The 23,795-nt window shown below is 42.7% G+C and overlaps 3 protein-coding genes across 3 annotated transcripts in view; 2 read left to right on the plus strand and 1 right to left on the minus strand.

Annotated features, from left to right (window-relative positions):
* Positions 1-516: 516 nt before the first annotated feature.
* crybb1 (crystallin, beta B1) lies at positions 517-2,370 on the minus strand. The gene is made up of 5 exons (XM_030767307.1): positions 2,248-2,370; positions 1,776-1,894; positions 1,393-1,525; positions 1,022-1,164; positions 517-694 (listed from the first exon to the last, which is right to left on the minus strand). Exons 1-5 carry the CDS (start codon positions 2,368-2,370, stop codon positions 517-519), a joined length of 696 nt encoding a protein of 231 aa, XP_030623167.1.
* A 5,057-nt stretch (positions 2,371-7,427) lies between these two features.
* Positions 7,428-9,793, plus strand: cryba4 (crystallin, beta A4). Its single transcript, XM_030767308.1, has 5 exons — positions 7,428-7,466; positions 8,493-8,611; positions 8,848-8,989; positions 9,289-9,431; positions 9,646-9,793. The coding sequence occupies exons 1-5, from the start codon at positions 7,428-7,430 to the stop codon at positions 9,791-9,793; spliced, it is 591 nt and encodes a 196-aa protein (XP_030623168.1).
* A 1,463-nt stretch (positions 9,794-11,256) lies between these two features.
* Positions 11,257-23,795, plus strand: part of grk3 (G protein-coupled receptor kinase 3) — a 54,666-nt gene continuing 42,127 nt past the window's right edge. Inside the window, exons 1-2 of the mRNA XM_030768356.1 lie at positions 11,257-12,672; positions 18,498-18,574. Of these exons, the coding sequence (XP_030624216.1) occupies positions 12,560-12,672; positions 18,498-18,574 (190 nt within the window). The 5' untranslated portion in view covers positions 11,257-12,559. The remainder of the gene's footprint in view (positions 12,673-18,497; positions 18,575-23,795) is intronic.

The raw sequence follows: 23,795 nt of genomic DNA on the forward strand, positions 1-23,795 counted from the left end.
CTCCCCTCTCACGCTCGCTCGCGCAATCTTTCTCCCCCACAGAGTTGAAAAATACAAGAGAACATGAAAGATATTGCTAGATTAATTTTAATTTCCAATAGATCATTGATTATTGAACTAATCTATGTAAAGACAAAGACAAAAACTGTGACATTCACAATATGACTAATTTATGAAGCATTGATAGTTTTTCTGTGCACATGTTTTGTTTGGTATTATCTAATGAGATAATTTGTCTTACTTTGTGGAGGTTCAGCTGTAGCCCTGTACATGGTCTGAATCCTTTGTATTACACCTCAGAGTAAGTGATTCTTAATCATGAGACCAGTTCATAGAACGGATGGAAAAGGGGAAGCAACAGAGGAGTTGTCAGTTTTCCAAAACGTTTATTATTGGCATCATAAAAAGTCAGCTAGATGTCCAGTACAATGATGTCATTCTATGCTCTGAGAAAGGTCAGGGTTCGGGGGATAAAAAGCGCCGTGTGAAGGCTTGTTGCTATCCCAAAGGCCGAGTTCACTTGGTAGCAGCAGTCAGGTTGAAGCAGCCGCGCTGATGGAACTGCATGTCTCTCACGCGACGAATGGACTGAATCTGAGGTTGGAAGGCACAAAACTCGTTGTAGTGTCTGTAGTCACCACACTCAAACAGATACTGGTAGCCTCTGTATCCAGGATACTGGTATCCCACCCACCTGGGTGATGAGAGAGAGAGAGAGAGAGAGTTCAGTTGTTTGGGTGGTAAGAGAGAGAGAGACAGATCAGTTGTGTTGATGTGTAGTTCAGTCATTTCGTCTGTGCTGTCAAAACATGTAGTGAAGAACCTCTTCTTGTTGTTGTTGTTTGTTTTACAGTTCACTGGGTCAGTGAATGGCTTTCACTCCTATGTTTTTTTGTTGTTCTCTGCATGGGCATCATTATAATTTTTTACTAAAAACAATAACATATTCTGTGAATTTGGTCTGTGAATTGAATCTTGTCTACATTTATGCTGCTGTGATGTTTGATAGGACAGTACTCACGCTCCGCCAGGCACTCTCACGCTGCCCACTCTGTCACAGAAGCCGTGCGCCCAGAGGGTGGGCACGTCATCCTCCTGGATCTCCATCTTGTTGCCCTTGAAGTCGGACAGCTCAAACAGGCAGATCTTGTGCTCCATGCTGTCCTGCACGGGTCACATAAGAAAAGCAAGAAGAGTCTCATTTTGTGTTTGTGAGTGTGATGTGTCTGTGCTTTGAGTCTGGTACGTTTTGTGTTTGTGAGTGTGATGTGTCTGTGCTTTGAGTCTGGTACGTTTTGTGTTTGTGAGTGTGATGTGTCTGTGCTTTGAGTCTGGTACGTTTTGTGTTTGTGTGCAAACTTAAATAATTCAAACTCAAACAATGTTCCTCACCATGCGGATGGGCCGGAGAGACATGAGGCAGTCACTGCGGTAGCTGTTTGACCAGGTGTCCCAGCGAGGATACTCTCCCTTCTCCAGGATGAACATCTCCCCACGGAAGTTCGTCTGCTCGAACGCAACAAAGCTGGAGGGCAAGGAGAGGGGTGTTTGGGGGAGGAGTGACATCAGACAGGGAGGATCATGGGAAAAATGGTGAGGAGGAATAGCATCAGTACAGCGGAAGCGAGTGAAGAAACCAAACAAAGATGAAAACAGATACAGCTGACATCTTCTCCCACTAAAGCAGCTCAGTTTACTCTCCTGAACCTATAGGCGAGACAGTTTCTGCCTGCACGCAAAGAGTGTTGGAATTATAGCGATAGATCATCACTTACGGGCCGCACTCCACAATGATACTGCGAACTCTGTCCATCCCGCGCTCACAAACGTTCATGCACTCATTCTGAACCTCCATCATCCTGCCCTGGAAGTTCTCCTGATCAAACAGCATGATCTGAAGGGGGGAGAAGATTGATTATGAATCGGTTTATTATATGGTAATATGGATATCACTATCACCAAGGCATTCACATTCGCTATCCTTCAAATTTGTCAGAGATGATTTGTTGAGGAAACAGTCCGCAGTATCTGCCAGAGATGTTACTTACAAAGAAACAGGGCAAAACTGTAGACAGTGAATAGCTGCTGTACACTAGGGAGTTTTGAAGTTTTCAAAGCAGACATCTGAGCATTATTTCGTTCACCCTCTTCATTATGACTTGTGGTATGACATCTGAGCTCCTGTATTTCATGTTGTTTCCATACAGAATTAAAGTAAGCTGTGAATATTTTGTCCTCTGCACTTACTCTGTAGTTTCCCATTCCAGGGTCTCCGGTCTTGGTGGCCTTGCTGGAGGCGGGGGGGGCAGGAGTTCCCTTCTCCTTGGCGTCAGTGCCCTGGTTGGTGGCGGACTTGGCAGTCTGAGACATGGTGAGGGAGTTCAGGAGAGTCTGTGGGAGAGAGCAAAGACTACGTGAGGAAAGGACTTTTGTGGGTATTTATAAAATTTCCATTTAAGGTCAACAAAGTTGATCCCTGTGAAGCTCCAGCAGATTTGTGGGGAATTGGAGATGACTAGTGAAGGGATTTGGGCTTTATACATCTATTAGTAAATTCCTCATTCCCCAAGTAATCCTCAGTAGTTTAGTGTCCTTTAGCTTCCATGACTTGTGAAAGCTTTCAAGATCAAGGTAGGTGATGAGCGGACTTGCCCGAGAGTAGTGAGAACACTGCGCTTTTCTGTGGTCTCCTTATTTAGGTCATGTTCTCACTGATGGGCTCTTACCTGCTTGAGTACAGCTTGCAGTACCGTGCGGGGTTGGCTGGCTCGTGCTGGCCCCCTCTGCCTGCCGCCCCCTTTTATACCCTGGCAAAGGGAGTGTGGAGGGGCTTGACTCACAATAGAAGCACCCCCGTCATCAGAGTTGGTCTGTTCCAAAGCCGCAGGGTCATCGCATCGTCCAGAAAGCTCTCCCCTCAGTGCCCGTAAGCACTTTACAGTCAATGGAAAGCCCTGACAAAGGCACTTTCCCCTGTATGCTGCCGCTGTAGGCTATAGAAGGCATATAGATCTGAGGAATGTGTAGGCTAGGGGTCATGTCATGATAATCCTGTCTTTTGGACTCTCTCCTCCTCTCTCTGACAGGGACTTGCAGTTATGCAGACACCAATATTATTCCTGTGAACAAGTCGTCAAATGAGGACAGTAACTTGATTCACTTCTAAAAAAAAAAAGAAGGAAATATGCAATATCAAAAATAATTTTAACAAAATACAAAACCATAAGCAAGCGATGAGGATAAACTTTTTATTAAACAAAATGTAAATATAAGGGGATTGTGTTTTGGGAGTAGTCTATGTGACGCTCATGTTTTTATCATTCTCTTTAACTTGGACTGCATTCACAGTGAAGTCATGAGAATTTCTGTTTCCATTTGTACTGTGTTTACTGTGTTTACTGTGTCTGAGCACTGCAAATGCAGAAAACAAGCAATTTGTCTCTTCCTGTTACCATCTATCTTCAGGATCTGAGGAGCCTGTTGTCCAAGTCAGGGCTGAATGCTGGGCTGTGTGTGTTTGTGTGTGTGTGTGTGCGCGCGCATGTCTGTCTGTCTGTCCGTCCCTGTTTGAGTGTCTGTGTCTACGCGTGTGTGACTGTGGGTGTCTGCATGTATCTGTGCGTGAGAGCGTGTTATTTTTTGTCATACAGAAATTAAATATATTGAAATCTCTCCAAAACACTGTGTGCACACAATTCATTTCCTTATATGGTCTGGTCATAAATATACTTTTATCTTTCATTGTCCTTTTACTATATTTTACTTCACTGACTCACATTTATGTGCATTGTGCAAAATTTACTAGACAAGATTCCAACATCTGGTAATGTACGTATAACTCACATACGACATACATACCACTGCATACAATATAACCTTAATTTACATATATACTACTTAAACTATGTCTTTAATTTACATATATTATATACAATATAATCTTAATTTTATATATATACTATATACAATATAAACATAACTTACATGTGTACTGCATTCTTTATGGTCTTTACTTCACGTGTAGTTTATGTTTTGGCATTAAGTCATGGGAGTGTGTCATAGATTTAAATCCTCCAGTTTGGTGAGTGGAGCAAAAGCACTTCTTACTTACTGTTTAACAAATTACTTTTACCCTGAGCACAGAGAAACCAGAGCACAGTCAGCTCACAGCACAGAGAAACCAGAGCACAGAGAACCCAGAGCACAGAGAAACCAGAGCACAGTCAGCTCACAGCACAGAGAACCCAGAGCACAGAGAAACCAGAGCACAGTCAGCTCACAGCACAGAGAACCCAGAGCACAGAGAAACCAGAGCACAGTCAGCTCACAGCACAGAGTAACCAGAGCACAGTCAGCTCACAGCACAGAGAAACCAGAGCACAGAGAAACCAGAGCTGTGTTCCCTTGTTTGTTTGAAATTTGGAATGAAATGCAGTTGTCCAGTGCAACACCTATGATCTCCTATGGTCAAATTTTTAACTGTACTGTTTATTGATCTTCACTTGATATATTGATTAGTTTTGTTATTATACAGTTAGTTATTGATATTTTGATTATTACATAGCACAAATAATGTAACAAACTATTTGCCTCAAGTTTTGGCACTGGATCACATTCAATCATTTGTTTCCTCTGAGCTCTGAAAGATTAACATCTGTTGAGTCAGAGAAACAATGAAACAGTCATTTTATCAGTAAGAGGGGATTGTATTTTCATTGAGGTGTTTTTTCTCCATCTATCATCTCACACCATACCCTGATTCAGAAACACAGTGCTATATGAAAGTCATGTCTAATACAGAGGATCTGCTTTATCATTTTTACCTGCAGAGCTCTGGTTATTAGGAGCCTCACAGCCACCCTGGGTCTGTATCTGGTGGATGCATGTTTATATAGTAATCATATAAGCCTTGGCTTTATAATTAATAGAATATTGTCTTTTCACAACAGTTCAAAGTCTAGTGTAAAACTCAAATATAGAACTCTTGGTCTCCGGTGCTGATCTAAAGTGTAAAACTCTAGTGTAGATCTGTAGTGTCGATCGTTCGTGTAAAACTCTAGTGTAGATCTGTAGTGTAGATCTGTAGTGTCGATCGTTCGTGTAAAACTCTAGATCTGTAGTGCAGAGCTGATGAGCAGTGTAGTGATCTCATGGACTCCTTCTTACAGAGGAGTCAAAAACGACCAGTATTTAATTAACCACTGGAATTCAGTTCACTACTAATAAATAGAATTTGAATTTGAGATATATTTGAGTTCATCTACTCTTAGGATTGTTCAAAGGCAATAAGTGTTTATTACTTTTAGCCTTCCATGCAAACATTGACCCCAGCTCTCAGTGTACTTTAAAAAGCCCTCTTTTTAATTATGTATTAACTCTGTGCATTATTTTACAATTAAAGAAAAGTGAAAACGTGTAGACTGTTTGTAAGCATTGTGTAGCTAAGCATAGGATTGCTATGTAGTATTGCATCACTCTCTCCAGATTACAGCATGCCTAACTCCACAAGAGATGTTTTTCATTCTTTTGTATTTAGAGGCATTTTCTTTGCAGTGTTCATTAATGTCTTATCCGGCAGGGTTTTTATTATAATTCCTGCTGCGGTTTGGGGTTGGGTATGGGGGAATCTCTAAACTGTTCAAACTTAGAGGAGAGGGAATACTGAACAACACCTGTTGATAAAAAGTCACCATGAAAGATTTCTCTGTCATGGTTAACTGGCTTCTTAACAGAGAGTTTTCTGGGTAGAATTTCAACTCCAGCTGTGTTCTGATTTAACCTAAAACCTTTTCATGCAATGGTACTGCCCACAATTATTCACATGCACACACACACACACACACACACACACACTCAAAGTGTTTCAACACAAACAAAACATGAGAGAAATGGCGGAACTGGAGAGAGGGCAGGGAAGTGAAGACCAGGGTCCGTGGACCTGTCCTAACAACCCTCCCAACCTTCTGCTCCTGGTCTTTTAGACTCTGAGCTCCTAGAGGCAGTGACAGCTTAAGGTCTGTGTGCCCTGGTTCAGGCTGTGATGGGGACTCTGGCCCAGGGATAATGTGGTGTCTGCACTTCTGCTGCTCTATAGATTTAACCCCTCCTTTGTCAACTGGACAATGGTGAGCCCCTCCCTCCCTGCTGATCCTGAGCTTTTAGCTGGGCCCTTTGCCAGGGGAGGCTTTAAAAGGGTACAGGCATGTGCCAGCTCTCACTCTCACACCAGGACGTCCCACGGGCATCGGAGCGAGGTGAGTTTCTCTCCGCTCTCTCTGCGGCTCCCCTCCCCTGGTCCACAGCAGCCAATGGTCCCCTTCTCTGTCCCCACCTCCCTCACACGCATGAACTGTGTGGCTCCCAGGGGCCAGAGAAGACATCGAGTGAACAGGCAACAGCTTCTCATGCCCTCTGGCTTATTGTGACTTATTGTGACTCTATACATTCTAGTCCAGACCTTTAAATAGCTTATGAATGCTTTTAATAAGGCCTTCAGCTTGCTCTGTGCCTGTGACTCTTTTCAACAAAGATGAAAGCACTACACAGGCTGAATTTCTGCTCTGCCCAGGCCTTGCCATGCAAACATGAATTCTTTCTACTGAGGTCAGCTGACTGCGCGTTCAGCCTTAGGCTGTGTCGGTACATTTACATTCTCCAGTGTCACTGTTTATTATGTTTGCATCTATATGTCTCTAACATGCCACAGTTTTAAGATTGTGACAGATACTTTGGTCTGTAGTGAGTCAGGGCCTTTGGAAAGGTGAGGGGGGAATTCTGATGTGTATCTGTGTGTCTGTGTAACTGTGTGATGGGGGAATTCTGATGTGTATCTGTGTGTCTGTGTAACTGTGTGATGGGAGAATTCTGATGTGTATCTGTGTCTGTGTAACTGTGTGATGGGGGAATTCTGATGTGTATCTGTGTCTCTGTGTAACTGTGTGATGGGGGAATTCTGATGTGTATCTGTGTCTCTGTGTAACTGTGTGATGGGGGAATTCTGATGTGTATCTGTGTCTGTGTAATTGTGTGATGGGGGAATTCTGATGTGTATCTGTGTGTCTGTGTAACTGTGTGATGGGGGAATTCTGATGTGTATCTGTGTCTCTGTGTAACTGTGTGATGGGGGAATTCTGATGTGTATCTGTGTCTCTGTGTAACTGTGTGATGGGAGAATTCTGATGTGTATCTGTGTGTCTGTGTAACTGTGTGATGGGAGAATTCTGACTTGTATCTGTGTCTCTGTGTAACTGTGTGAGTTTATGTTGTTTGTGGCCATTGGTTTTTTAGAGCTTGTCTTGTCATGACCATTATCTGCACTAGTACACAGATCACTGGCAGGCTGAGTTCATTCACAGATATTCATCCAAATGCGCATTAGACCAATGGCTTCCTTAGCACATCTAACTCCTGTTTTTGTTGCAGACAAGATGACTCACCATTGCACCAAGTTCTCTGGCCATTGGAAGGTAAGTTGGAAAGAGCGACAGTGTGCTGACTGATACATATCCAACAGACAGAATTCTGAGCTACACAATTGTTTGGGAGAAGCCCACAAACTAACATCAGCTTTGTCACTGTATGAGAGCTGGAACCTCTCTGTCTTAATAAGTCTTACCCCAGCATGGTATCAGTCTTAGAGGAGTGTTTTAGACTCCAGCACAGTATCAGTCTTAGAGGAGTGTTTTAGACTCCAGCACAGTATCAGTCTTAGGGGAGTGTTTTAGACTCCAGCACAGTATCAGTCTTAGGGGAGTGTTTTAGACTCCAGCACAGTATCAGTCTTAGAGGAGTGTTTTAGACTCCAGCACAGTATCAGTCTTAGAGGAGTGTTTTAGACTCCAGCACAGTATCAGTCTTAGAGGAGTGTTTTAGACTCCAGCACAGTATCAGTCTTAGGGGAGTGTTTTAGACTCCAGCACAGTATCAGTCTTAGAGGAGTGTTTTAGACTCCAGCACAGTATCAGTCTTAGGGGAGTGTTTTAGACTCCAGCACAGTATCAGTCTTAGAGGAGTGTTTTAGACTTCAGCACAGTATCAGTTTTAGAGGAGTGTTTTAGACTCCAGCATGGTATCAGTTTTAGAGGAGTGTTTTAGACTTCAGCACAGTATCAGTCTTAGAGGAGTGTTTTAGACTCCAGCACAGTATCAGTCTTAGGGGAGTGTTTTAGACTCCAGCACAGTATCAGTCTTAGAGGAGTGTTTAAGACTCCAGCATGGTATCAGTCTTAGGGGAGTGTTTTAGATAGATGACGTTGGTGTGATTTTCTTTGTTCTGTTGTATCAGCACTGACTGAGAAGTTCAGGATACAGGATAAGGAGAATAATGGACAAGTGTTTTTGACCTCACAGAGGTGGATTATCCCTCCATCGTTTCAAACTTACATTCAAACCCAGGCTGACTAATAACTACTTGTCAATCTTTAATTTCCTCCTTGAAATTTTTAAGACATCCTCGGGAACTCTCAAAAAGGTGCCCAAACTCTGTCTTCCAGATCATCATATACGATGAGGAGTGCTTCCAGGGTCGGCGCCATGAGTTCACATCTGAGTGTTGCAACGTGATGGAGTTTGGCTTTGAGACTGTCCGCTCTCTGAGAGTAGAAAGTGGAGCGTGAGTATGACACAACCTCTTCCCCTCTATACAACATCACACCCACTCTCAGAAACTCTATTGATGAAGGTCATCTCATTGCACATTTCCTAAATACTTAATGATGCCTAATATATTGCTTTTTTTCTGCACCATCCAGTGAAGAGAGAAATATATCATCCATCTAGCTAGGACAGACTACTGAAACAGGACTTGCTATGGAACTAGGAGTGACTGTTGACTGTTGGTGTCTTTAGGTGGGTGGGCTATGAACACGCCTCTTACCAGGGCCAGCAGTTTGTGCTGGAACGTGGAGAGTACCCTCAATGTGATGCCTTTGGGGGAAGCAATGCCTACCACATTGAGCGGATGACCTCCTTCAGGCCCATTGCCTGCGCGGTGAGTCCTCAAAGCCTCTTCTGCAGATTTCTGCGTTTTCCACAGTCATATTCACCAGACATGAAGCAATCCACAGTCTCTGATTTTCTCATTCAAAAGTTGGTTATTCCCAGTGAATACAACTGAAACGCAGAGGCTCAAGCTTCATTAAAGATGGAACAACTTAAAAAAACACAAAACAGCAGACATCACACCACTGTGTCCAGCTGGTAATGTGTGTGTTTTTCTGAGTTATATAAGGAAATGCCAATAAATAAAGAGTGGTATTGTTTTAAGATATCTCTCAACTCTCTCCACAGAATCACAGGGAATGCAGGATGACCATCTATGAGCGTGAAAATTTCCTGGGCCGTAAGGGAGAGCTCAGTGATGACTACCCCTCACTGCAGGCCATGGGATGGTGCAACAATGAAGTGGGTTCCCTGCGTGTCCAATCAGGAGCGTGAGTATCTCCCCTGTCACCTTACCCAACCATTACCTTTAACAGGTCAATGTACTGACAACATTTTTCTATTACTGTCAAACTGTTCTGTTTCTCTCTGCCCACCTTCAAGTGTTTCTTTTCAGATATCTCTCATCCTCTGCATCTCTAAGATTTTCAAATCTTTCAAAACTCTTTCAAATCTCTTACTGACTCCTCATTCTACCTGCAACAGGTTTGTGTGCTACCAGTACCCTGGTTACCGTGGATACCAGTACATCATGGAGTGTGACCGCCACTGTGGGGAGTACAAACATTTCAGGGAGTTTGGCTCCCACTCTCAAACCCCTCAGATCCAGTCCATCCGCCGTATTCAGCAGTAACCCTGCCTCTACCAACCCTCTGCCCCACCCCTCAAAAACTCTCACACCCTGCTGCCCAGTGCTGAATAAACTGTCTTTCTTAAACTTCACTGACCTGCTGTTATTCATCTCTGCTATTTTGTCTCCATGCAATTACTTCTGGGGAGATTCTGAGGTTCTTTTACTTATCACATCTGTAGGGTAGTTGATATAAGGGGCTGTGACATGCAAGGATAGGGGAACAGCGTAACTCAGTTGATACTTCACACCCAGACACCAGCATTTACGTTAGGTCTCCGCCAGGGAGCGCAGGACGTTTACTAAAAAAAAAGCTGGCAAAACTCAGACTGCCCAAAATACGAAATAACTGAAACACGCGAATACTGTACGTATTTTTGGACATAACAGGAAATAAATATAAACGTATGTGTATATGGCATCATTATTTTTTTAACTGATATTAGTACTGACACTAGTGGTAGTACTGAACTACTCTTAATATCATATGAAATCTCAGCGATACTCGCAATCTTTTTATTCATGAAATGTCAGCTAACATGGCGCCTCCCTCCACTCACGATGCTCCAGTTCCATGTTTTACATTTTACTGGCATGGGGAGGAAGTGGGGCTTCGAATTTGCCTGCCTATGAGAATTCTAAATTTCACTTCAGAGTACTGAAGTAACCAGGCGCAAATGCACGGCAGAGACGTGTGCTTTAAACGGACTAATAGGACTTAAATATTGAAATTTATTTCCCGGGAGATTAACAACTCACGGAGGAGTGCAAGAGATCTTTAGGACTGTCGGATGTTGTTGACAAATGATGTTGGGAAAGCATCGCAATTCAGATTAGGACTTCTACAGCGATTCAAATGCGGATGTTTAGAGTTAACTTAGCTGGCTAACCAGAGGAAAGACACGGTCTTGTCGAAAGGAGGAAAAGCAGCAGTTTCGAATGATTGTGCCGATAATTGCTGTATAATCAGCATCCGGATGTGCTTCGTTTCTGACCAGTTTTACAGATACTTAGTCATTAATTTATCGTTCCTAAAAATCAATATTAAGAAGTCATATGTAAATTGAGTGGCGGGTATCGTTTAAGGCAGAAAGCATGAAGTTCCGCAAGAGCTAGTCTATCTTAATATAGCCTGAGTTTTGTTCGCTGCAAACTGCTGTTTTGTCGTGCTTTAGTTAAAATCATAAATGCATATTCACGGAGACTGGACGTTGTAAAAGTAGAGTAAGTTAAACGCAACGCGGGCGAGGTTTCTGTAGAAAAACCGTCAACGAGACTTTATGAAGTTCAGCTAGTAAGCTAACATTTGCTAATTTCCTTTTCGAGCGCCCCCTCCCCCTCCACCGTTTTAGTGAGAGAAATAATATAAATACGATAGTACATTGTAGATGACAAGGAAGAATGGAGGAAGTGTATATGTTGGCGCTGTGTTTTTAATGAATTGAATTAGTGGGTGAATGGACTTAGTTTTTAATCAGATATCTGATTATTGCTGGGCGCTCCAAATACACCACTCATTGAGATTTAGACTGAGCTTTCGGTAGAGAGCTGTCTAGCTTCGGTTGTTTGAGAACCGAAGTTTAACTGGCTGGCCAGCTGTAGCGAGGAAGCTAAGCTACTTTGTTCCGGTGCTGGCTAACTTGCTAGCTAGCAAGCTGGGGAACTATTAGTTGTGACACCCCTCGCCGTTGTCAACCAAGAAAATGGAGAAGCCATAGTTTGACGGTGGTGCCGTTGCTAGCCAGAATTTTCAGATAATATATTTACGATGTTTGACGATTAGATACGAGGATACAGTCGCTTGGGTTTTCGAACGATAAGTGTTCATGAACAACTATATTTAGTCAGCTAATTAATCAACCTGTGCGGAGAAGACAAATTATTTATGTATTTCCAACAGCATAATTGGAATACACATCGAATAACTGCGGCAAGGAAAGCACTGTTCAAAGAATTACAGCACAGCTGTTTTAGTTACCACAGATTAGCTCGATAAATGTGCTCTACGAACCTGAGAACAATTCACTGGAAAATGAAACAGCATATTGATGCATGATTCGTCCATTTTCACGCTTTTCTGGTTTCAAGGAGTGAGCTGTCTTGCTTGTAATTTAATCCCATTTTAGCGAGCATTTTAAAATCACCTTTTGCTATTAAGATGTCATTTTAGAGTATGCATTTGTAGGACGTGTGTTGCGAGATACTGAGATGCGTTATTGTTAATGCATTTATACAAATTCTTTATCAGAGCAGTCTGCTTTTGAAGGCAACGCCAGTATTCCTATTTTTATGAATTTACGTTTACCCAATTCGTTAACTAGCCATTGGTTTAGACCAGCAGGTGGGTTATCATAATAAGCTTACTGGAAGGGGGTGGGGGGCCAAAACTGTATTCCTTATCAATATTAACGTAATCATTACAACGGTTATTTTGAAACTGTTGGCCTGTGACCAAATCGTCTTCTGTCGTTTTCATCAGACCAAAAGAGATTGTCCAAGGAGAGACAAATCTGAATCTGACGAAGTTGTATCGATTGCTCCGCTTGAATCTTGTGTTATCTGTCACAATGGCTGTTTTTTGAGTCTCGCAAATCTAGACGAAGAAAAAGACACGCCAGACTCGATGCTCATCTTTGACTTCCACAAACTCTCACTTATACAATTTTGCTGTTGATTCAAAGTAATTTTTTTTCACTGGACATTGTCATCTGTCCCTCCGAACATTCCCACGGCTGGTTCTGTATCGATTCGGTCGACCCGGGGTTGAAGATGGCGGACCTAGAAGCAGTTCTCGCCGATGTAAGCTATTTGATGGCGATGGAGAAGAGTAAATCTACTCCAGCAGCCAGGGCGAGTAAAAAAATCATCCTCCCTGAACCCAGGTAACCAAGAGCTGCTTATTTCCGTTTTTACTGGATTTATCATGTGTCAGTGTGTTCTGTGCTCATGGTGACTTGTCCCAGCCAGAGATGATAGCTAGCCAGTGTTAGCTATCTTCCTGTGTTATTTATCTGCTTCCTTTATAAAACTGCAATCTAATAGCTGCTGGGTGAAGAAAACCAACAAAAATCGTTTGTGCCCAAATTGAAGTGCATAGATCGCGGGAGTAATTATAGGTTCATTTTTTGTCAACATCGACGTTTAAGTTACTCAGATGTAGAAGATATCCATTAGATATGGTCTACCCAGTTTTCATCAGACATTTACCGTTTTGTTTTCACGCTTGACAAGTGCACCGCTGCAGGACAAGTGGATGGTATCTCAAAGACTTTCGAGACTTTAAATGAAATTACCTAGACCTTAAACTAATGAATACATTTTAGGCTCTAGATACGGTTCGTGTTGACTGACTGGTCTCTCGCGAGCAACAGAACCAACGAAATATCTCTGAAATCAGTCTTTCTCAGAAGGCACAGTCTTGTGTTCGATAGATGACATATTCTGAAATGTCTGTTTTTTTAATGTGACATGGTTAAACGTGGAGGCCTTAGGCTCGTGCTGCTTCGTTTTGACCCTCTGAAGTGCTCTGGAGCTTAACAAAATGGATCAAGAAAAAAAAGTAGTCGTTATGTTTATGAATTTGGCGTCATACTTTTGCAGCACGCTGACATACACGCGAACTCCACCCACACCCAGCAATATTCAGTTAGTAATAACAGGTTTTACAGCCTATGTAACAGAATTTCACATTTGGAAATCATGGTACCCTCATGAGAGTCACTCGCGGGCTCTTTAAGGTGCACCTTGAATGTGCTATGGCCTAGACACTCGCGAAGCTTTATGGTTCCATCATCACTGATATAGGTGTTTGTTTGTCAGAGCTCTTCAGAGTTTGATGTGGTGTATAACAATGACGCTTCAACAAGATCAAAATTTGATTGTCACCAGATGAATTGTTCCACACACCTTGAAGCAAAATAGTAACATACGTTAGACTTTCCAAATGGCCCTCAGAGGGCATCAAAAAAGTGATGTGGACAATTACCAGTGTCACTACATCTAAAAAACAACCTTAAAGGCTGTATAAACGCAATGATGTGAAGTCTGCGTCCACGTCTGCAAGGTTTCAGTTCTTTACACATGCGCTGCCTGCCACAGTATATTGGATCTTTATTGTCTGTCGTTTAATGAGTAGTAGTTTAAGGTTTTAAATGCTCTTCTGTGCACTGGTTGTGTCTTAAGGCCAAATCCCCGTCTCTGTAGTGTGATAACATGCAGCTAAACTGAAAATAGTGAGGTGAACATACCTTAGATTCTGATGATTTCTGTTTTGGTTTGTCTTTAAGTTCTGTTTTTCCTTCTTTCTTTCTTTCTTTCTTTCTGTCTTTTATGTCTTTCTTATCACCCTATTCCTGATTATAAGGCAGCATTTACATGTTCAGTGAAAGTATCAGAGGCTAATCCCAGCTGCCCTGTAATTACCTCAGCAGGACTTTAGATGATTCCATAAGCCTGTGTTTATGTGGTGCATGTTCATGCAATAAGCTTAGGACAGATTTGAATTTGATTCCTAATCAGCTGGAAGACATAGTCTTATCTCCACATTACCACAAGTCAATGTTCTGTCTGAATAGAGTTGATCATAGGGTAAAACAGTAAGCTATAACCTACATCATCTCTCATTGTGATTAGATGGCTTTAGTGCCTGTGCTTGTGCTGAGGGATTACCTTACCACACAGTATTAATGCAGGCTGACTCAAAGCACCAGCAGCATCAGGCTCTGCATTGTCCTTTGCATAAAGCCTGTCTGAAGCAAACATACAGTTGACTCACCGCCACTGAATTCTGGAATCATATGCTTGGTATGTTTGAGATGCTGTCGTTTTTGAAATGCAGTGTTGATATTTGTAATTTAAGGATTCATGAAAGGGCTGCTTTGTAAATGTGAGATGCTCTGGTTCCGCTGTACTGACACGGATCTGACTGGAGAAAGAATGAGGAAGGGGAAAATAAAATAAGACAGCTATATGTTGACAGTCCTTCTTTGAGAAAAGAGGGATGTTACTAAATAGAAAGCGTTGTCATCAGTCAAATGTGTAACGCTGGAGATAGCGTGGCTCTGTTACATTCTCTCCAGCCTGAGTGGAGGCCCTGCTCACAGAGAGGTGAGATTTTGACGGCATGGCGTAGAGGGGAGCGGCCTGTATTGTTTGACAGAGGAGTGAGTGGAAGGAACAGTGGACTGTTTGAGAAGAGTTGTGGAGTGGATGGGAGGAGAGGAGTGAGAGAGGTTGTGGTGTTAATGGAGGACCTTTGAATGTGGCCGGTTGATAAAGAACCTGTACATACCCAGTACAAGCCTGTTTCAGTAAATTGTCAGGATTTAAACACCATGCTACAGACTTGCTTCCTGGACTAAATTATGTACTAGTTGGAGATTAATCTCATTGTAGACTGGGATTAGACTAAATTATGCACTAGTTGGAGATTAATCTCATTGTAGACTGGGATTAGACTTGAAGAAGACTGGTGCAGAACTATTTACCACACACACAAACTACACATAGCCTTTGCTGCTATAAGGCTTTGATTTGTCATTTGCTACATGGGTTTCAGTGTTTGCTGTTACCTGTTGAAGTCCGCAGCTGTGTTAGCGTCTGTGGTGGGAGGTTGTCCTCTGCAGGCCCATGCTTGTGTGATAATGAGCCCGTCGGGGAGTGCTAATTGATTCATTCTCCCAAACGTGTTTCTCATTAACACTCTCTCCCCGGGTGGCGTGGCAGTGCCCTCTTTGGGGAGGAGAGGTGCAGGGATGGGCTGATGGAGCAGGTGGAGCAGGTGGCAGAGGAAAATGTGAAAGTAGGCCAGGGAGTGATGTGGAGGGGCAGCATGCAGTGTCCAATAGCAAGACAAACAGACTGTCAGTGCCATGACAAACACACTGTCAGTACCATGACAAACACACTGTCAGTACCAAGACAAACACACTGTCCAATACCAAGACAAACACACTGTCCAATACCAAGACAAACACACTGTCCAATACCAAGACAAACACACTGTCAGTACCAAGACAAACACACTGTCAGTACCAAGACAAACAGACTGTCCAATACCAAGACAAACAGACTGTCCAATACCAAGACAAACACACTGTCAGTACCATGACAAACACACTGTCCAATACCAAGACAAACACACTGTCCAATACCAAGACAAACACACTGTCAGTACCGTGACAAACACACTGTCAGTACCGTGACAAACACACTGTCCAATACCAAGACAAACACACTGTCCAATACCAAGACAAACAGACTGTCCAATACCAAGACAAACACACTGTCAGTACCATGACAAACACACTGTCCAATACCAAGACAAACACACTGTCCAATACCAAGACAAACAGACTGTCAGTACCAAGACAAACACACTGTCCAATACCATGACAAACACACTGTCAGTACCAAGACAAACACACTGTCCAATACCAAGACAAACACACTGTCAGTACCATGACAAACACACTGTCCAATACCAAGACAAACACACTGTCCAATACCAAGACAAACACACTGTCAGTACTGTGACAAACACACTGTCAGTACCGTGACAAACACACTGTCCAATACCAAGACAAACAGACTGTCAGTAACAAGACAAACAGACTGTCAGTACCAAGACAAACACACTGTCAGTACCAAGACAAACACACTGTCAGTACCAAGACAAACACACTGTCAGTACCAAGACAAACACACTGTCCAGTACCAAGACAAACACACTGTCAGTACCAAGACAAACAGACTGTCCAATACCAAGACAAACAGACTGTCCAATACCAAGACAAACACACTGTCAGTACCATGACAAACACACTGTCCAATACCAAGACAAACACACTGTCCAATACCAAGACAAACACACTGTCAGTAACAAGACAAACAGACTGTCAGTACCAAGACAAACACACTGTCAGTACCAAGACAAACACACTGTCAGTACCAAGACAAACAGACTGTCCAATACCAAGACAAACAGACTGTCCAATACCAAGACAAACACACTGTCAGTACCATGACAAACACACTGTCCAATACCAAGACAAACACACTGTCCAATACCAAGACAAACAGACTGTCAGTACCAAGACAAACACACTGTCCAATACCAAGACAAACAGACTGTCAGTACCAAGACAAACAGACTGTCCAATACCATGACAAACACACTGTCAGTACCAAGACAAACACACTGTCCAATACCAAGACAAACACACTGTCAGTACCATGACAAACACACTGTCCAATACCAAGACAAACACACTGTCCAATACCAAGACAAACACACTGTCAGTACTGTGACAAACACACTGTCAGTACCGTGACAAACACACTGTCCAATACCAAGACAAACAGACTGTCAGTAACAAGACAAACAGACTGTCAGTACCAAGACAAACACACTGTCAGTACCAAGACAAACACACTGTCAGTACCAAGACAAACAGACTGTCCAGTACCAAGACAAACACACTGTCAGTACCATGACAAACACACTGTCCAATACCAAGACAAACACACTGTCAGTGCCAAGACAAACACACTGTCCAATACCAAGACAAACACACTGTCCAGTACCAAGACAAACAGACTGTCCAGTACCAAGACAAACAGACTGTCCAATACCAAGACAAACACACTGTCAGTACCAAGACAAACACACTGTCCAGTACCAAGACAAACACACTGTCCAGTACCAAGACAAACAGACTGTCCAGTACCAAGACAAACAGACTGTCCAGTACCAAGACAAACACACTGTCCAATACCAAGACAGACACACTGTCCAATACCAAGACAGACACACTGTCAGTACCAAGACAAACACACTGTCAGTACCAAGACAAACAGACTGTCCAATACCAAGACAAACACACTGTCCAATACCAAGACAAACACACTGTCAGTACCAAGACAAACACTGTCCAATACCAAGACAAACACACTGTCAGTACCATGACAAACACACTGTCCAATACCAAGACAAACACACTGTCCAATACCAAGACAAACACACTGTCCAGTACCAAGACAAACAGACTGTCCAGTACCAAGACAAACACACTGTCAGTACCAAGACAAACACACTGTCCAGTACCAAGACAAACACACTGTCCAATACCAAGACAAACACACTGTCCAATACCAAGACAAACAGACTGTCCAATACCAAGACAAACAGACTGTCCAATACCAAGACAAACACACTGTCAGTGCCATGACAAACACACTGTCAGTGCCATGACAAACACACTGTCAGTGCCATGACAAACACACTGTCCAATACCATGACAAACACACTGTCCAATACCAAGACAAACACACTGTCAGTGCCATGACAAACACACTGTCCAATACCAAGACAAACACACTGTCCAATACCAAGACAAACACACTGTCAGTGCCATGACAAACAGACTGTCCAATACCATGACAAACACACTGTCCAATACCAAGACAAACACACTGTCAGTGCCAAGACAAACACACTGTCCAATACCAAGACAAACAGACTGTCAGTGCCATGACAAACACACTGTCCAATACCAAGACAAACAGACTGTCCAGTACCAAGACAAACAGACTGTCAGTGCCATGACCAACACACTGTCAGTGCCATGTCTGTGTTTCTCATGGATGAGGTAAATGTCTGATGTAGGATGAAGTTGTAATTGATGTCCTTTCTGTGTCTCTTGTTCAGTATTCGGAGTGTGATGCAGAAATACCTGGAGGAGAGAGATGAGCTGACCTTTGACAAAATCTTCAATCAGAAGATCGGTGAGTTTTATCCTTTTTCATCTTTAATTCGCTGTTGTCCACTAATAGTTGTTAAACCATGAAATAGCCTCAGCATATTAACACAACACACAACCTTAAACCTTCAGATAAATACAATACATAACTCCGACCTTAAAAAACTCATATAACACATGCTTACTGACAGAGTTACAGAGTCTGACCTGAGACCTTCTGTCACGGAGTGGTACAGTATATGCATGTGTGCTTTGTCCTCAAACCAGCGTCTAGGTGAAGTAAGATGAGCACTGTCTGTAAACTCCAACATTGAGTGTCACTGAGCCTCTCACAGGAGCAGTTTGATCGTCATTTGTCTAACTGTCCATTGTTTGTCACTGAGTGTGACAAAAAACTACCGTATTCTCCCAAGTTCCCTCAGCTTTCTGTAGCACTCCGTAACAAAGCTACGCTGTTGAGTTTACATTTAGATCAGTAATGCCTTTTACCCTTAAGGAGAGTAATGCGTATCAGTAATGCCTTTACCCTTAAGGAGAGTAATGTGTATCAGTAATGCCTTTACCCTTAAGGAGAGTAATGTGTATCAGTAATGCCTTTACCCTTAAGGAGAGTAATGTGTGCAGAGAGTCTTGGGAGGGGTAAAGCCCTTACCGTCTTCATTTCACATGGACACTGTTGTTTCTTCCATCACATGTCATGTTTGTATGTAAAGTGTGAAATGAAAGATTTTAGTAGATGATCACTACTACTATAAACTGTAAATTCTATTCATTGCCATGACAGTTTCAGAAAACATTCAACGAAGACGCGTATTGTAAAAAAAAAAAAAAGAAAAGAAGCGATGAAATGTTTATACCTTCCTCCTGATGGATTTTGGGAGACCTGGGTGGGCGTATCAGCACACTCAGTTCTGTTTTTGTGAAGCGGCATGCACCAGCCCATGTCTTGGTTTATGACGTTTTGTGACTGTTGGCTCAGGAACATGCTCCGTGACCTACTTGTGCCTCCTTTCAGTTGTTTTTAAATGTGGGGACACGTCAGACAGGCTGTTGTATAGAAGCCTCCATTTTTCAAGAACGAAACTCTCCCGTTGCTTCCCGTCACAGAGTGTTTAGCTGCTGTGGAGTAGTGCAGCCAGTCAGAGCAACTGTTAGGGCGGTGAGTAGTCAGAGAGGGAGAAAGGGACCAATCACAGGAGGAGAAAGGCAGGACTAAATGGCAGTTAATGTCTCAATGAAAATGACAGTTTATTGCAATGCTCCCAAAAATAATTGATTTGGGTTTTTCTTGACTGCCCAAATCTGGTGTCCTGACTACCATAACCTGCCTGTGAAGGACAAGGCAACAGCGAAAACGTAATAATGGCATTTATGATGTCCGTTTAGTAGTGTTGAATGAATTTTACCTCATGCTTGATCTTTCGCTATGGACACCAGCAGTGCTAGGTAGTAGTGATGGGAAGTTCAAATCTTTTTACTGACACAGATCTTTGAATCTCGTTCAGTAAAATGAATGAATCTTTTTTTCAAATCATCCATTCATTTCGTTCATTTGAGCTAGTGTGGCCCTGTAGCTGTCCTTTGAGTGACGACAGGAAGAGCATGGTTCTCAAACACTAAGAGAAACATGGTTTGCTTCACGTGGTAAAGTATAGCACACAAGCTCAGTTTTGTTAAGCTCTTATGCAGCCTTTTGGACCATAGCCTGCTGAGTTATCCAGCTAAAATGACTGCTTCAGTTACCCGGACAGGAACATTGCACCTATCGATAAAAAATATCTTTCTGTTTATCCTACGATACCTATTCACTTTAGCCTACCTGATCATTGAAGACCTGTAGTGTATGAACTCGTTCCAATGGAAAGGCAAATTAAATATCCATTCAGCAGCTACATTACACACAGCTAGCTACGGAAATGTTCTGGTCGACCAGCTAACGTTAGCAAGCTCTCCTCACCAGTAATAGTGGCATTGGTCATGTTACTGCTGTAACCACGTGAATAATGAACGAAAGACTCAGGCCCGGCGACCCGTAGTTATGATTTGTGAATGAATAAGCAGCAGTCATGTGACAAGTGAAGGGAAGACTCAGAGCCGAAAGACCTGTTCGTGAACGAATCGCGAACGAGCCTGTAGCTGTTTCAGACGAACGAAGCGAAATGAGTGGCACGCGTGTGTGGCCCAGGGAAAAATGAACAAATCACTCACTGAGATGACTCGTTACTCCCGAGTCATACAAAAAATGAGTTCAAAATGAACGAATCGTTCACGAATGGCACATCACCACTAGGTAGTGGTTACGTAGCTTTAGATAGAATTACTTTGAGTTTTCAGGGTAATGGAAGAAACATGCAGAGGGAAATGAAAATAGTTAGGAGATAATCACCTGAAAACGTGTCCCCAGGAGAAAGCAGCGTACCGTAGACCTAGAATGCATCCTGTCTGAACCACCTCTAAGGCCTATAGCAGAAGTTGTAGTCATTCAAATACTGACTCACAGTGCACCATGGGAGCCCAGCGGCCCTGCAGGCCTTGATTAACTTTACTTACTTCTAGGTCGCAAGTCCCAGTGGAGAACAGTCTGCTGTAGCATGCTCTCCTCTCTCTCGCTCTGTGTCTCCACCACCGTCTCCCTCACTCTGTCTTCACTTTTACATAGAAGAATTTATTTTACTGAAGACATTTCTGCAGGAGCTGGACGTAGCGTGAAACAGAGTCCTTTTGGGAGGGTCAAGGGTCAAGCTTCTGTTCATTTAAAAAATAGAATCGCCCACAAATCTGAGATTAATTGTAGATGAATTTGTGTCTCATGAGTTACTGCATTGTAAAGGGTTTTCTTTGCTCTAACATAGCTAAACAATGTATTTTCAACATCTGGTATTTTTTTTTTAATATATCTGATTCTGCAAGATCATTTTTCATAAATGTCATATTTTAGACATTAACAGGGACACAACTGTCATAGAACTGACAGGCCCCCTTTTTTGACAGCTCTGAATTGCTGTAGTCTAAACTCCTCACAGCCCTCACAGAAAGGCACTTGAGTGAGAGAGTCCAAACCGGGAACCCGCAGTCTTTGGTCAGTTGAGACAATATGAAATGGAACCGTATACATGTACGCACGCTCTGTGACTACTGTGGAGTATGGTACGGTTTTAAGTTGTGTAACATTCTAGTATTGAAATTAGGTACTTCATTGCATGGACAGTTATGATCTCAAAATCCTCAGTTTCAGAGTTTGTTGACTGGAAATTCGACCACTACTAAATAGGGGTGGGCGATGTTTCGATTATACTTGATGTATTGCAGCCTGTTCCACGTGGGATGTAGTAAATGACGATATCGTGAACATCGAGTACAAACTGTCACAGAATTGTTTTAAGCCACCGGCATGAGCCTTGCTTTTTCATCACCTCACTCGCCCTCTCCCTCTCACAGACACAAAAAGAAAAAAACTCACATACGTACATCACACACACTCGCCCGCCCAGCCAGACCACCCTCCTGGGCGAGTGTGTGTGATGTTTATAGGTGAGACGTGTGTTTTTGTATCTGGAGGGAACAGGGAAAGAGCCTGGAGAGAGCAAAAGAAGTAAAGCGCCAAAGCGAGTTTATGTGCGCTGAGTTCAGAAACGGTAATAGACGATGGAGGCGGACTTGGTTGTGATTTTCCCCTTTTTGCATGCAAGTTTAAAATTGTTTCAGTAGAAACCACTAACGAATATAAACAAGAGTGGTTTGATGCAAACACATGTTGCTGGAACTAGCAGAATCATCATACAGGTGTGACTGTATGCATCAAAGGGTTAAATTGAGCATTTATGAAGTGCTTTAGAGGAGATTTCAAAATATCAAGAGATATATCATGTATCGCGATATAGCCTAAAAATATCACAATATTATTTATATGCCATATCGCCCAGCCGTACTACTAAATGTGAAGAATGACACTCCCTTTTCTTGTGGTACAGTTTAAACTCTCTTTGGTAAGTGACTTATGCTAATGGAGCATGAAGATGAAAAGCCAAACTGCCCGCTGCACTACTGTATAGCGTGTGTGAATTTGAATGCCAAATGTCCAGGTTTTGCATGTGACCAGTAAGGAGTGATAAGGACACTTTCCCTGTTATCTTTCTCTGCTTTTCTTATTGAAGTGGGTGTATTTTTCTGGCTCAGCAGCACTGTTCTTTGTATCGTGTTTCACGGCTGCTCTTCTTCAGAGTCCTGCTTTTGAGTCGATTTTAATCATTCCAGATGAACAGTGCTTTAATTGTAATGGTTAAAGTGTGACTCATAGGCCATGTTTTCTTAGCACTGTGGAGGTGTTTCCAGGCGAGCGCAGGGACGACCAGTAGGGCGAGCGCAGGGACGACCCATAGGGCAGTGGATGCAGAGCCTGGCCTGTTGCGTACACTGGTGCACACAGTCTTTGTCAAGAGGAACTGACATCACAGCAATTCACACAGTGGATCAAAGAGCCATAATGCTCAGACTGTAAGCACTATTACTTCAAACAGCTCGATACACAACAGCAGGCCCAAACCCTGCACTCACTTTGCAGTGTAGTTGTTTGCCCGTTTTAGTGAACAAACTCCAGATGTGTATATTGTAGAGGAGCTCATTAAAGGGTCATGTTGAGCAGTTGGTCATATACATGCCCAGGTCTTTTGCTTGTTACCATATAGTCGTCCTGAGTTACTGTGGTCGTTCATACCAAGGACCTGCAGAAAGTTTAGTTATCATTGCCACCTATAATTCCTCCCTGCTCACCTGAAACCTGTTTAAACAGAACAAGAAGCTGTTCACACAGGACACGATTTTGTTTCTAAAGAGACAAACTAAGGTACAGTGGGAAATTTTATAAAAACTATGCACCAGATTCTACGCTGTATGTATGATTCTCCACTTGATCTTCTTCACAAGAAGATTATGGGAGCCTGGAGAAGCCATTTTAAATATTTTGAGGCAATTGCACGGCTGTGATTACCTGACGTTTTAATGAGAGATTAACAGGCACGTGGGCCCTTCTTTCCTTCTCTCTGATAGATCACAGTGGCATTGATAAGAAGCACTGCCATGCACATCTTAAGCATTTTTCAGGTCAGCACAGTTTGGGCTGTGTAACAGTCTGCTTGTCGTGTCCCTACTTATGAAAACTACTGAAACTCGGCAATCTCCTTGATACAAATGAGTTGTAGTTCCCTGCAGCGTATTCGGCTTTCTGTAAGTGTATTCGGCTTTCTGTA

This window comes from Chanos chanos, chromosome 3, assembly GCF_902362185.1.
Source record: "Chanos chanos chromosome 3, fChaCha1.1, whole genome shotgun sequence".
Classification (NCBI taxonomy): domain Eukaryota; kingdom Metazoa; phylum Chordata; class Actinopteri; order Gonorynchiformes; family Chanidae; genus Chanos; species Chanos chanos.

Bases quoted from the DNA above. Each gene is read 5' to 3' on its own strand.
- crybb1 (XM_030767307.1), bottom strand. From the start codon at position 2,370: ATGTCTCAGACTGCCAAGTCCGCCACCAACCAGGGCACTGACGCCAAG. The intron at 1,526-1,775 runs GTAAGTGATGAT...CTTGCCCTCCAG, and splicing joins ATCATTGTGGAGTGCGGCCC to CTTTGTTGCGTTCGAGCAGA. The intron at 1,165-1,392 runs GTGAGGAACATT...TGACCCGTGCAG, and splicing joins CTCTCCGGCCCATCCGCATG to GACAGCATGGAGCACAAGAT.
- cryba4 (XM_030767308.1), top strand. From the start codon at position 7,428: ATGACTCACCATTGCACCAAGTTCTCTGGCCATTGGAAG. The intron at 8,612-8,847 runs GTGAGTATGACA...TGGTGTCTTTAG, and splicing joins CTGAGAGTAGAAAGTGGAGC to GTGGGTGGGCTATGAACACG. The intron at 8,990-9,288 runs GTGAGTCCTCAA...CTCTCTCCACAG, and splicing joins TCAGGCCCATTGCCTGCGCG to AATCACAGGGAATGCAGGAT.